Here is a 15,578-nt window from a genome sequence, read left to right as displayed (position 1 = left end):
AGATTTGATCCCAAAGGGAAATGAAAATCGCACTTATCCTCTGGCTCCCTGGTGGCAGCTATTGCTTAGCTGCTATTTAGGATTATCTAGAGGCTCCGGAAACAGATCTAGAGGAGTGGGGTAAAATAGTTTATTTGAAGCACTGTTTTTACATATTCAGAGAAATCAATGTATCCTTTGCCCAGTTCATGTGCTTTTTTTGTTTCTCTGCTTCGCTGCCCAGCCTGGATCAACTCCCTTTACTCCTTATGGCTCCTGCTCAAAGCACTTCCCATCTCATTTTGCCTTAATCCGGGGCTCACACAAATAGGATATGACCAAACCTCACTTGGGCTTCAAACTGATGTACATTTTAAGCCAAAGAGATTGAAACTAAGCAGCATGATGAGAGTGGCTGCTCTGGATTAACCTACCAGAGCTGCCTCCTCCCTAAGCACACACATCGTTTCCACAGTCAGCACTCAGCAGCTGTTATACAGATACCCGTCTTCCCTAGTGAGGCCTCCTCTGTTTGCTGCTCTGCTGAGATGATAGCTTTAGAGACAGGGGAGTTAGGTTATCCTCAGCCTGATTCCAGTTTCTTTGGACTCTACTCTCAGGACAAGGTCAGAATAGATTAATCCTTCCCCTAAGAGACAGACTCCTTACATGAAAATTCTAGGCTTGAAAAATAGGAAGTATAAGAATTAAGGTCCTGTTTTTGCCAGGGAGCCCACATTGGGCTGACAAAAGCAATCCGTACTATAAGCCAAGTTTGCTGCTGGTACAGAGTGATTTCCCTTGTCATACCTCCGATGACCAGGACACATAGGCATGTGAAGTCCCCTTTCCTCCTCCTGACAGCCCACCTGGAGCTAGGGAACAAGGAGGGGCTGGGCTGTTTCACTCGACACAGGTCCATATTCTGGTGCCTTTGCCTTCCCAGTGCGGGGCTGAAACGAACAGTCACCGTCTCCGAAATGGTGCTAGAAATCTGGGGACCAAGTCTTACAGGTGGATTTCCCAAATGTATCAACTCCTCCATGGCCCGTCTTCCCCCCCCCCCCCACTTCCTGGGAAACACACCAGGATACAGCTGATGAAAACCCAATCCAAAGGCTGAGGGATAAATGATTTCTTTGGATTTACATTCTTCTATGAAATACAAATGCTGATTCAATGAGTCAGTGTATGAGAAAACAACCCTCTTAAATGATATCATCTTTTATAAACACTAATTAGTTTTCCCAAGTCTGGATTTCGTGGAAGTCATACCACTCACAATTAAGCCTGTCTTCCATTTCTGCCATTTGAAGGCTGGTCTACTTCCAGCATGAATCAGGGGAAATAGACAGAACTCATCACAATTTATCCAACACCCTGAGAATTTTATTTCAAACTCTTATATCCTGTGATAAGAAAGAAAATTCTGCTAGTTTGCTCCTGACAGTACCTGCTGTGGGAAAATTTGTTATCAGATGTTCTCCGAAACATACTGTCTTTCATCTAGACCCAGAAGCTAGATATAAAATCTTAAAAAGAAGTGGGTCCATGGCTGTGCATAGCAGCCACTCACCTGGGCCTAGCCATCAGCTGTGGTTGTTGAGGATGAAACTGCTAAAAGACCCAAGCAGGACAAAGAGAGAACAAAGGTAGTTCGTTCTACTGCATGATGGAGATGGAAGACTTCACAGCTCCCGACTCCCAGACTTCACAGCTCGCAGATACCTCATCACCCATGCTTCACCCCAGAAATCACTTTTGCTTTCAGGTTAGCTGAGGCTTATGGGCCTCTCCTTGTGGCTCTTCATAGTCTTCCCAGGGCTTCAGCTGGGGGCCAGGGATCATCACCGTCTAAAAGAGCAGGAAGCTGAGTTATCTACCATCCAAGCCCATGGCTCACCCAGGACAGTCACCCTCGCCTCCTTGCCCACCCCTAACAGGGTTCCCCTTCCCTGGTGTTGCATGACCCCCTCTCTCCACTAGGTGGAGCCCAACAGGACTGGCTTAGGTTGTCACTAGTACTGCCTCAGATCTCTTAAACCACACAAGCTGCCTTACCTTAAGGATGGGCTGCTTAGGGGGCGCCCATGGGGGGATGATCTTGCCATGCATTCTCCAGCTGCTATAGGGGTTTGTCAGGTGCTTTTCAAACACAACATACTCCAGGACATCTTTGGGCACATCTTCCTGTCCATACATTAATCTGCCAAACCGGTCATAGATGGCCAAAGTCTGCAAGAATGAGAGCAAAGCTGGCCTGTTAGTCCTCAGTGGTTTGTTTTGTTTTTGATTTTTGCCACACAACCATTATTGAAACAACCAAAACATTTTAATGGGTAAAAAAATTATTGCAGAATTCTGAATCTAGACTAACTGATCAACTATTGACACTTTACTCTTAGAGGTTTTTTTTTAACTGGGGAGGGTAGGAGGGGGGAAGTCAAGACTAGGAAGGGAGGGAGAGAATATCCCTGCACCTGTCTTACTAGAGCTAACTTCTAGCAGTGGGAAGGGTGCAGTGTCAGAGGAAGGACGACCATCGTGAACTTCTCCTTAGAACCCAGAGTCCTGGGCAGCTATAGCCAGGACTCCATAGGCAGGTGCCCAACCTGAGAGTGAAGAAAAGCTGGTGCCTCTACCTGCCGGGTATGCATGCGGACGGTGACCTGGCCATATATGTTGCTCTGGTTCAGCATACTTGAACAGCGAACTTGAACCACATGGGGTGGCTCTAAAGATTCTATGAAGCTCCAGCGGACGGTTTTATATTTGATGTCCCAGACCATGTCCTGAGGGCAGAAGAGAACAAGTTCTACTGAGTTTTTCCCTCCCTTTAGGGAAGCTGGTACTTCCTTCCACACCTGCTCTCACTCATTGCAATACTATAGCCAATGTGCAACATTTCCCACCAAATACTTTCTTGTGCTTTCTTTCTCACCTTCCCAAGTTTTGATTAAGCTATTGCTCAAGCCCACAATTCTCTTTTCATCTAAATCATAACTCAAGACCAACCTACCTCCTTGAGGACCCTCTCCAAATCGATGAAAACCACACTCCAAACTGCCAGCTTACCTAATACACCATTATCTCTCCCATATATTGCCATAATCTACTAATTATTGCATGTATTTCTGCTGACTGCATAGATGGTGCCCATCCCTATCTTTTAGCAGAGAAGGGTGGGATTTTACAGGGATATAAAAGTTAAATTGCTAAGAGTAAATTCCCATATATGTCCCTAGGGCCAAACTGATAGAAACTGAAGTTCTTCTTGGACCACCAAGTTCCTATTCTTGGGGGTCTCCCAAAGTACCTAGAACCCATTACCATACAGTGTAAGCCTCATGAATGCTTCTTAAATCCTTTATTACAGTGCAGGCATGTGGAGGCTGGCCTAATGTGGCCCATACCTTGAGGTTTCAGTACTGCTTGCTGAGGACTTCCTCTTTCCTCATTTGCATGGCCCTTACCAGAGTCCAACTCATTATCATTCAGCCAAAAACAATGGAACTTCAGCCTTTTCCTTAAATTTCCTTAAACTTGCAAAACAGATCCTTCTTAAGAAAACCAGAGGAGATATCTAGACTATACCTATACAGCAACCCATGTTTCTAAGAATGAGAACCTACCGGAAAACAGTTTTCAGTTACCAAGGTATGAAGTCGGTCATGGTCTGAGCTAAAAAAGAAAGATATGTATCACTGACTCCTGCTTTTATCAGAGGATACCCTGTAATGAAATTGAAAATGGCCCTGAAAATGGAAAACAATTAAATTCATTTTTACAAACGTTTTCTGTACTCTTACTATAAGCCAGGTAATATGCTAAGTTCTGAGGACATGAAGATGAACAATAATATGATTCACCAGAGAATCCTGAGCTCTGTAGCAAGTTAAGTTTGAATCTCAGGAGCAGATAGAAATTTCTCTGAAATTACTATACATCTTTAAGATCAGCAAGAGACCCTCACTGGGACATGGAGACTGGTTTTTGCTCTAAGCTGCAACGGGGAACAAAATCCAACACAAATAACAATCAAACGCTCATCTCTCCTCTTACCTCAGACACACCACTAGTACCAGCTGGCTTGGCTTTGTATCTTACACTGTCATCTTTGAACGTAGCCAAAAGGCAATCATCTGTCTTTTCTGGTCAGTCGCCCCCACCCCATGCCCATCTTTGTTACTGCCATAGTGACCTAGTCATGCTGATTCTATGCAATAAGAAGAGTAAGAAAACAGACAGCAGTCTCCCGCTCCTATACATGTATGATTTTAGGAGGATTTCTAACTGAGGGGTTTCAAATAAACCTAACAGCACAGATTAGTTTATTTCAGATACATATTCATGACTTTTCCCCATAGTTTAATACTTCCTGGGCAGTTTAAGTCTGTGCCTTTGAAAAATCTTGTCTCTAATCCCAGAATGTGTAAGGGATTAGTTCTATCTGCTTCCCTTCCACCTCTATTCCTAATAGAAAAGATTCCAACTCACTTCTCCCATTGTAGCCCTAGACTAGAATGAGTTGTGGTGAAGAACTACCACAACCACCGTGCCCCTGGCACCTCTGAATGAACTCTTCATCCTCACTATACATGTATGATTTTAGGAGGATTGATTTATCATCATCTTTGACTAATAATTCCAGTGTCTTAGCCATAATTCCCCTGGCTTAGAAATCTGCAGTAGAAATAAATTCCCTTTTCTGTGAGTTCACTTACTGCCATGTTTCCTTGAAAATAAGACCTAGCTGGACAATCAGCTCTAAGGCGTCTTTTGGAGCAAAAATTAATATAAGACCTGGTCTTATATATTATATTATAAGTTATTAATTATGTATATAAATTATATTATATTATAATATTAGACCTGGTCTTATATTAATTTTTGCTTCAAAAGACGCATTAGAGCTGATTGTCCGGCTAGGTTTTATTTTCAGGGAAACACGGGATTTTGCAATAAAACTGACACTGAAAAACAGAAAGAAGACATGTGCTTCTGGCAACGTAATGGACTGAGCTAATGTGAAACTACTCCCACTATATACATCTAGAAGTGTTGGAAAAAATGTAATACACATAGACACACACACACACACGTTTTAAAATATTCTAGTCTAGTTCACAAGAAAGAAAGGTAAATCCCTAGAAGCCAGAAAGGGAGAGAGAACTAAAACCAAAATGGAAAGAATACAATCTGCTACCACAACAGCATAAGGGATGACAAACGGATCCAGAAATAGGATCTGATGGCCTATGCCTGTCAAGAGTCCTGCACCTGCAGGAAAGGAAACTAGAAAAATTGCCCACCAACCTAGATATAAAGCTTCTCTTTGTCTAGAGCTCTGAGTGGGGGGAAAACAACCTGAAACATTAAAGCCCTATGCCCACATTGTACTCAATGTGGACACAGAATTTATGGTACCTGTATGGTGTAAGAATTCCTAAGCTAGAAATTAACATAAATACTAATACCTGGCCAATGATACACTGGGGTACCTGGCAGAAACACAAACAAAATCTCTTTAAAAGTATGTTTGTAACTTAGGTTGTTTACAATTCCCTCAGAAGAAACACTCTCCACTGACGATGAGCCTACAACTAAACATTACAAAACATACCTGGAATCTATTCAGCGAAATCAACAGACACAGGGGCAGCCGGATGGCTCAGGTGGTTACAGCGTGAGCTCTTAACAAGGTTGCCTGTTCAATTCCCGCATGGGATGGTGGGCTGCGCCCCCTACAACTAAGATTGAAATGGCGACTGGACTTGGAGCTGAGCTGCACCCTCCACAACTAGATTGAAGGACAATGACTTGGAGCTAATGGGCCCTGGAAAGACACACTGTTCCCCAATATTCCCCAATAAATAAAATAAATAAATAAATCAACAGACACAGACATCAAGCAAAATAATGGAGTAGGGAAGCTCAAGGGGTGAGTCCCTCCATCAAAACAATTGGTAAATTAGAAAAAATGATCAGAATCACTATTTCAGAACTCTGGATTCTGACTGGACACTTGTAACAACCAGAGAAGTGCCCGATGGAGAGGCTAATGATCGTGGGTAGAAAAACAATGTGTACAAACTATGCCCCTTCCCTCAGACCTGCCATGACTGTGGGGATAGTGGCCTGTGTTCCTGGAGTAGATGCAAGCACAGGCAGTGGGGACTTTGCCCTCCAAAAATTGGGGGTTGCACATATTGGTCTGGTGAATCACAGAGACCAGAACAAATGATGCCATGGTTTTAGTCCTGCTGGCTGCAGCAGCTTCTCACACTGATGTCAATCAGAAAATTTAAAGGGACAAAGGGACAAAAACACCTGTTTTGTTTTTATTCGGCCAGACATTTAAGAAATCTTTATCAGGCCACTGGCTGACTGCAGAGATAACGGAGCAGAGAAGTCAATGACTACACACAACAAAATACACACTTAGCAATATTAGTTTGAAGAAGTCACAAATGGATGGTAACAGCAATGATGAGCAAAGTCAGCAATTCCTGAGGAGTAGAGGAACCTGATTTCCAGAATTACCACATTATAATAGTCAGAATGTCCAGTTCTCAACACAAAATTTCAAAGTATACAAAGAAACATGAAAAGTATGGTCCATTCACAGGAAAATAAATTGACAGAAACCAACCCTGAGGAAGCTCAGACACTGGAATTATTAGTCAAAGATGATGATAAATCAACTGTCCCAAATATGCTCAACGAGATAAAAGAAACAATGGACAAAGAACTAAAGGAAATCAGGAAACAATGTATGAACAAAATAAGAACATCAATAAAGAGAAATTATGAAAAGGAACCAAACTCTGGAGTTGAAAAGTACGATAACTATAATAAAAAAATTCACTACAGGGGTTGAACAGTCAAAAAAACGGATCAGCAAACTTGACAATAAAGCAATTGAAATTATCCAGTCTAAGGAGCAATAAAACGCAAAAATCTTCAATGGGATACTAGCAAGCCAAATTTAAGATCATACTAAAAGAATTACAAACCACAACTAAGTGAGATTTATCCCTAGAATGCAAGGATGATTTAACGTAAGAGAATCAATGTAATATACCACATTAATAAAATGAAGGGAAAAAAATGAATACGATCATCTCAACTGATACAGAAAAAGCATTTGACAAAATCCAACATCCTTTCATGATAAAAAACACTCAGCAAACTAGGAATATTTGAAGGAAACTCCCTCAACATTATAAAGACTTTATAAGAAAAACCCACAACTAATATACTCAATGGTCAAAAACTGAAAACATTTCCCCTAAGATCAGAAACAAGAGAAGGATTTCTGCTTTTACCACTTTTAGTAAACATAATGCTATGACGTTCTAGCCAGAGCAATTAGGCAAGAAAAAGAAATATTAATAAAAGGCATCCAAATCAGAAAAGAAGTAAAAATTATCTCTGTTCACAGATGACATGATTTTATGTGTAGAAAATCCAAAATTTCCACAAAAAGGTGTTAGCACTAATAAATAAATTCAGCAAAGATGCAGGACACAAAATCTACAAAAATCAGTTGTATTTCTATATACCAGCAATGAACAACCAAAAAAGAAAATTAAGAAAACAATTTATTTACAATGTGGTACTGGCATAAGGACAAACATACAGACCAATGGACTAGAATGGAGAGCCCAGAGATAAACCCTTATGTATATGGTCAACGGATTTTCAACAAGACTGCCAAGACCATTAAATAGGAAAGAACAGTCTCATCAACAAATGGTGCTGGGAAAACTGGATATCCACATGCAAAAGAATGAAGTTGGATCCTTACTTTGCAACATACACAAAAATTGACTTAAAGTGTATCAAAGACATAAATATGAGAGCTAAAACTATAAAACTCTTAGGAAAAACATAGGGGAAAAACTTCATGACATTAGATTTGGCAATGATTTCTAGGATATGACAAACATCAAAAGCACAGGCTACAAAAAAAAAAATGTAAGTTGGATTTCACCAAAATTAAAAACGTTTGTGTATCAAAAGGTACTATCAAGAGAGTGAAAACACAACTCACAGAATGGGAGAAAGTATTTGCAAAGCACATACCTATCCGTAAGGGATTCATGTCCAGAACATGTGGAGACCTACTAAAACTCAACAACAAAATAAGAACCCAATTCAAAAATGGGCAAAGTATTTGAATAGACTTTTCTTAAAAAACAAGTATACAAATGACCAACAAGCATATGAAAAGATGGCTCAATATCACTAGCCATCAGGGAAATGCAAAGCAAAACCAAAATGAGATACCACTTTACACCCATTAAGATGGCTGTAATTTAAAAAATGGAATATAACAAGTGTTGGTAAGGATGTGGAGAAACTGGAACCCCAGTGCACTGCTAGTGAGAATGAAAAATGGTGAAGCTGCTGTGAAAAACAACATGGTGGTACCTCAAAAAAATTAAACATAGAATTATCACATGATCCAGCAATTCCACTCCTGGGTATATACCCAGGTATACCCACCCAGACATACCCAAAAGAACTGAAAGCAGGAACTCAGCAGATACTTGTACACTGATGTTCATAAAAGTATTATTCACCATAGCCAAAAGGTGGAAAAATAACCCAAATATACCCCAACAGATGAATGGATAAACAAAAGTTGGTGTATACACACAAAGGAATATTATTCAGCCTTAAAAAAAAGGAAATTCTGATACATGCTACAACATGAATGGGCTCTGAACATATTATGCCAACTGAAATAAGCCAGTTACAAAAGGACAAAAACTGTAAGATTCCATTTATACGAGGTACTTAAAATAGGCAAATTCATAGAGACAAAGTAGAATATGGATTACCAGGTGCTGGGAGGAGGGAACAATGGAAAACTATTGCTTAACGGGTACAGAGTTTCTGTCTGGGATAATGAACAAGTTCTGGAAATAGCAGTGATGGTTGTACAACATCATGAGTATACTTCAGGCCATTGAATTATATACCTTAAAATGGTTCAAATGGCAAATTTTAATTTTATGTGTATTTTACCACAATAAATAAAAGCCCTATTAAACTGATAATTTTTTAAATAAATGGTTACATCTTTGATTTATAAAAAATAACTATTTGTAAAAAAAATGCAGGCATACAAAAAAAAAAAGAACTAACCAAAACCAAAAGAAAAGAAATAAGAGAAAACAGACCTATAGAAGATACAGTTTTTATCAGACACAGATTTTAAATGTAATTAGTATGTTCAAGAAATTAGATGACAGAATGGAGAATTTTAGCAAAGAACTTGACACACACAAAAAATCAAATGAAAATTCTAAAAGTAAAAAACAGAAAACAAGTATAAAATTAAGAACTCAATAGGTTTAACAGCAGACTAGATACAACTGAAAAGAGGACAGGTAGATCAGAAAAAGAAAAGAAACAAAATATCCAGATTAAAGCTGGAGGAGGGGAAAAAAAGGATTGGAAAAAATAGAAAATAGCCTGAGATATTTGGCACACAGTGAAAAGATCAAACATACTTGTATGTGTATTCAGAGCCACAAAAGAAGACAAGAAAGTGGAGCAGAAGCAACATTTGAAAAGATGTTCTAAGAATTTTCCAAAACTAACAAAAAAGCACTCAAAGATTTAAAAAGCAACAGGAACCCAGAGCAGGATGAAGATATGCATATGAACACACACACAGAGTAAACTGCTGAATACGAAAGGCAGAGAAAAAAATCTTAAAAGCAGAGAGAGAAAAAGAAACTTCAACTTCAAAGGAATAAGAAAAAATAGCTAACTTCTCAATAGAAACAACAGAAACCAAAAGATGACATTTTTCAAAATGCTGATAGAAAGCAATGACCAACCTGGAATTCTCTACCTAAAGAAAGCATCCTTTAAAACTGAAGTGGAAAAACAAAACAAAACAAAACCCATAAATAAAAGTGAAGGTGAAATTTTTAAAAGGCAGAACTAAAAAAACTAGATGACAATAATAGGGAAGATGGATGAGGTAGGGATTGGAATTAAAATATTCTAAGGTTCTTATAACTCAAGAATACATGTTAAACATTTTAACAATAACTTCTAAAAGAACAAGTAGAATCTCATATTTCCAAACAAGTGGAAGGAATAAAAATGGAAGAAGAAAATTGTATCAATCCAATAAACGAAAGGAGAAAAAAAAGCAAAGAAAAATCATGGTAAATAGAATGCACAAAATAATGTGATAGAAAAAAATCAAATATACAAAAACAATGTTGAACAATAAAAATAGGTTTTGAAAAGATATATATATAAAAGATACATACAATATCATTCTAGCAAAGAACTTGAATTATATCATTTCAGAAAGATATATTACAATTATCATTGTAAATTTTTGTAATACATAAGGAACTACTGTACATTATTTATATATATATGTAGAGAAAGTATAAAAATATGCATAAGGAGGATACATAATAGTCATCTGTAGAAAGGAAAAGAATGGGGTGATAAGGCTTTTGCTCTATCTATGTTTTATTCCTGTCTCCTCCTCCAATTAGGGGTTCTGAAACAAATACAATAAAATATAAACATCTATTAACCTGAATGGTACATTTTTATGTTTGAAATATTTCATAATTTAAAAAAAATAAAACAGAAGTAAAAATAATAATAAATTTTACAGCACAGATTTGGGAGTCCTACCTGAAGCCTCGCCATAGCAGCCACAACTCAAGAATGTCAGCAACAGTCCAAGGACTGGTACTTAAAATTATTCCAGGCCCCTCACTGATTTTTCATCTCCCTAGCAGCCCTGACTTTTCCCTTGGTTGAATCAAGAAAATGTTGAAAATTTTCAAAAGAAACTATTCAAAATAACTAAGGAAAGGGAAGTATACACATATAAGACAAACATTCAAAAAGTATCAGGAAGAATTAGGGATCAGGTGGGATGAAAACAGCAGCCATTTGGCAGTCTCCCAAAACCTGCAGGGGGAGCTGAGCCAGACCGAATGACAAAAAACCCCAGCAGCAGGGAGAAGGGTCAAGGACAGCTCTAAGCTCCAATTATTTCCTACAGGAAGTTTTTCCATTCTAGAACTCTTACCTGAAGGGAATAAAAATCCATGCCTAGAATAATAGCTGCTGAGAATGTCATGGGTATAAGATACGGAGTTCACTTACTTGTTTAGACAAAGGTGAGCTTCAATGAAGATATCCTTAGCCTTTTCAGGGAAGTCCTTTATTTTAAAATTAGCGTCATATTGTTTTATCTTCCGTATTCTGTAAAATTAAGCATGAGAATAATTTCTAAAGACTTTGTACACTTTCCATAACTCACATCTTACATTAACCTCCATTAATGCCTATCCACTTATTCAATAGCAATTGTTTTTTGAATGTGCCAAGAACTGTAAACTCAATCTTCTAATTCACACTTAAATTAATCATTCTAAAAAAAGGCCAAGGTTTTACATACTAAAATTTCAGAATTCTGGCATCAAAGAAAACACCTATAAGCACTAAGGAAAAAACACAGGTTTCATGCAAAGGCTCAAGAGTCAGAATGACATTGTGATTCTAAATAGCAACATTAGTTGGAAAGACAATGCAGCAGTGCTTTTAATTCAGGGAGAAAAGGATTTCTAGCCCAGAATTTTATACCTGGGCAAACTATAAATGAAGTGGGAGAATAAAGAAAAACTTAGACATGCAAGATCTCATTTCACCTACCATACACCCTTTCTCAGGAAAATTGGGGAATGTGTTCCATCAAAATAACAGAATAAACCATGAAAAAGACATAAAATCTAGGAAACGGAATAAAACACAAAAGCAAGGCAAAGGAATGTTAGGATGATGATAAAAGTAGATCCCAAGATGTGCAAGTGGGCCTAACAGCAAGTACAGACTAAAACAGGTAAGAAGGCTCCAGAAGGGATTTCTTCTTAAAGATTAAATTGATAAAATACTTAATATTTTCAATGTACTGAGAGGAAATTTATACAACCACGGGTTCTGTAAGCAAATGAGGAAGAAAAAAAAAAAAAAGGCACTTAGCTCCAAAAAAATATATTATGTAAGAAAGGAAAAATCATATTGTACTGCACGACTCAATGTCAACAGCATTTTCCTAGTTATAATAGTGTAAACACGGAGTTCTGAGCTAATAAGTGTAATGTAAGTATATTAAGAAGATGAGGGACACCATAACCAAGTGGAATTTATCCCAGGAATGCAAGTTTGGCTTAACATTTGAAAATCAATTAATGTCATACAATGTATCAATAGAATAAGGAACAAGTATCACATGATCATCTCAACAGACACAGAAAAAGCATCTGACAAAATCCAACACATCCCTTCACACACTTTTCACCTCAGAGCCTTGCTTATACTGTTTTGTCTCCCTAAAACGCTCTTCCTCATGACACCCCTCAAACCGCTTAACTCTTAAGCAATTTAGTTCCTAGCTTTTTTTTTTTAATTAGTTTCAGGTGTACAAAACAATGTAACAGACATTTCACTCCTCACAATAGTTTCCAGCTTTAAATGTCATTTCCTCCGGGAAGACTTCCGTCATACGTTCCCAGAGCACTCACACTTCACCATACCTCTAATTATTTAATTGTGTGCAATCAGTATTTAATGGCTGTTTTCCTATTCTAGATAACTCCATGATAAAACCACGTGTTTTGTTCATCACCATCATGGACCTACCCACCCATCAAAGAGCTCCCAGTCCAGGAGAGAAATACATCAAAGGAAATCATCTCAGTGTAGAGTTATTAGAAGTAGTATATATAAGTGTACGGTTACAATTATAGCAAAGGCAGCTCCAAAGAGAGTCAGGGAAGGCTTAAAAGCAGGCATGATGCCCAACTGGTTTTTAAGGAATGAGTTGGAGTTACCAGGTAAAGAAGGGGAAAAAAGATATTTTCAAGCAAAGCAAAGGATGTGCAAAGGCAGAGAGGCATAGCACAATACCATTGAGGAACTGGCAATTCATTTAGACATGCTGAAGTTTAGAATGAGAAAAAAGGAATAAAGAGATGATGATGGAGAGAGAGAAAGGCAAGAGCCAGACTATAAAATGCCTTGAATACCACTGAAGAAATCTGGATTTTATTCTTCAGGTAATAAACAGAGAGTCATAAAAGTTTTAAGCAGGAAAGGTGATGTATAAGATTTGTTAGAGAAATAAGTTATGGCCACATAAAGAATTAACACCCACTCAATATACCTGTACATAAAAATCTATACATGACCCTAAAGAACCTTACAGTGACAAATACTAAATGTTTTTTGTCCTTTCAACTAAAAGAGAGACTCGGAAGAAGGCTTTGGCCTCAGCTCCTTAACTGAGGTCCAGTTAGCTCCCTAGAACAGATCTGTCTTCTTGACACTTTTTGGCTTTTCTTACTCTCTGAAGCTTAAATTCTAATGTACGCTTCTCATATATGCTCTCTTTTATTATTACTTTAAATTTTAAAATATGTAATAAAAAGTGTCCTACAAACTTCAAAGTCAACTCTCTTACTGATGTGACAAAAACGACCAATAAAGGCTGAGATGCTAAGTATCAGAATGTCCATATTATTCTATATTAACTAGACTCTATTACAGAGCAAGAAAATACTGTCAAGTTGTTAAAGGAGTTATATCGAATTCAATTCAATAAGTTATATCCAATTCTCTGGAATATAGCAGTAACAGGAAATTTTTATTCTAACATTGACTCCCAGTTGTCTTGGACACCTACGACAACTGTGATTCCACATTCTTCTTCAATCGCTCAGTCTTCTGTGACAGTCCTTCCCTTGAAAGAGATGACACCCGCGCATCACCCTCTGGAGGAACATAGGCATCAAAGATACCAGCTGTAATGAGAGGAGAAAACTAAGAAAGCATTGAAAGACTGAGAAAAAGTCATCTTAAAGTCACATAAAATTGGGAGGGATCATGGATATAAAGCAGACTAACAAACTAGATTTCCATGTAAAGGGAACCATGTTGCATTAGAAAAAATAGAAGAAGATAATTTAAGTCTTCTCTGAGAACCTCTGCTTCTTGTACAAAATGGGGAAATTTCACCCTTGCATTCTAGGAATAGTGTGAAAACAAAATCAAAGAGGACCTCATGAAATATAGTGTATACAAAGTAAATCACTATTGAGGGTCAAATGATTTTTTAAATACTGTCAACCATAGTCCAAATCATTCCACTTTCCAGATTATCTCTGACAGGAGATTGGGTCAAGGGTTCAGACATACCATCACTCACCTGTACAGGCCAGATGTATGGGACGCTCCAAACGTTCTGGAGGAATGACCAGTCCTGCTTTCCGGGCATGTTCCATAAACTCCTTTTCTGATTTGTATTTGGGTTCATAAGCAGGTGGTGTGAAACGTTTTTTAGTTCTCACTGGAAATACAGCTATTGACTGAGTCACCAGGACTGGCTGGAAGGCAGGAAAAGTTAGGATATCGATAACCTGGAAAAATATCTACTATCTTAAACAAACTCTAAGCAAAGATAGAAAAGGCACATCCAAAGAATTACTTAGGAATAAGTATAAAATATAATTATTACCTATCAGGGAGGAAAATGCATTACTACCTTAACACTTTACGGGTGTTTCTTACTAGAAGCTAGTAAGCAACCTTTACTAATACTAACGCCATTCAATATTTACTAAAGCACTTCCTTTAGTACTCTCCATTGGACAGGACTATGCCAACTCCTAGGGATACAGAGTTGATTAAAGCAAGGCTTCTGCTTTCAAAGAAACTTCAGTCCCATGGAACTTCAACACCAACCCAATGCTGAAATGAGTGGAATACTATTATCATCGCATAAGAAAATCCTATTCTTATCATCTCCTCTATACTTACGGAGATTACGTGCTGCTCGTTCTATTGGGAACCTCACTGTAAATGCCATTCTGTCGTTCTAGCTCCCAACTGATCCATAAGCTCTTTGAAGGCTAAGTCTCTTTTCTCTCTGACCATGATGTTTGCTTAAGTAGGTACAGTGACAATATTCCATTTAGAACATTTGTAAGAATCAAGGGGAAGCGCGCCCACCTTCCAAACGATTACTTTTTCCCCCTTTAACCTCTTCCCGCCAGAGACCCAAACCAAACTGGAGAAACTTAATCCCCGAGAATTTGCTTGCCCTCATGGCCCTACCCAGGCTCTCCCTACTCGGTCACTTAACTCTGTGGCTGGGTCCCGTCTACCTCAAACTCTTCCCTAACCTTGGTATGACTCGTACCGTCCAAGCGCACTAAGGACAACTGCGAAGGGAGTATTTCCCTCTACTCTGAACTCTTCCTTCAGCCCCTAGAGTCCTACGAGCCCCGACTCTACCCACCTGCCGAGACCACCATCCTAAAGCCCTGGATAAGCAAGACAATCCCCGCGGCATGGGGGCTGCCATTTTGTCCACGCAAAGGCCGCTGGGATGGGGACGAGGAGTGAAGAGCCTGGGGCAGGAGAGAAGACGCATAGGGTGGAGTTAATTCGGGTGTGGAATTTTCCAGGGCGCGCGCCCTCCGACGAGGTGTGAGCGGCGCGAACGCGCACGTGCGCGTGGAATACGGATTGCGCGTGCGCAT

General features: G+C 38.7%; 1 protein-coding gene across 1 annotated transcript; it reads right to left on the bottom strand.

Moving 5' to 3' along the window:
- Nucleotides 1–109: 109 nt before the first annotated feature.
- MRPL45 (mitochondrial ribosomal protein L45) lies at nt 110–15,578 on the bottom strand. The gene is made up of 8 exons (XM_081028186.1): nt 15,335–15,578; nt 14,243–14,420; nt 13,721–13,838; nt 11,143–11,241; nt 3,612–3,660; nt 2,622–2,771; nt 2,041–2,214; nt 110–1,833 (listed from the first exon to the last, which is right to left on the bottom strand). The coding sequence occupies exons 1-8, from the start codon at nt 15,467–15,469 to the stop codon at nt 1,747–1,749; spliced, it is 990 nt and encodes a 329-aa protein (XP_080884312.1). The 5' UTR covers nt 15,470–15,578; the 3' UTR covers nt 110–1,746.

This window comes from Rhinolophus hipposideros (assembly GCF_964194185.1).
Source record: "Rhinolophus hipposideros genome assembly, chromosome: 20".
NCBI lineage: Eukaryota > Metazoa > Chordata > Mammalia > Chiroptera > Rhinolophidae > Rhinolophus > Rhinolophus hipposideros.
This window is presented reverse-complemented; position numbering and strand designations above follow the sequence as displayed.

Excerpts from the sequence above, each read along its gene's own strand:
- MRPL45 (XM_081028186.1), bottom strand. The coding sequence starts at position 15,469 with ATGCGTCTTCTCTCCTGCCCCAGGCTCTTCACTCCTCGTCCCCATCCC. Across the intron at positions 3,661-11,142 it reads GCTCACCTTTGTCTAAACAA|CTCAGACCATGACCGACTTC; the intron begins GTAAGTGAACTC and ends TTTCTTTTTTAG. Across the intron at positions 1,834-2,040 it reads CTAAGCAGCCCATCCTTAAG|ACGGTGATGATCCCTGGCCC; the intron begins GTAAGGCAGCTT and ends CTGCTCTTTTAG.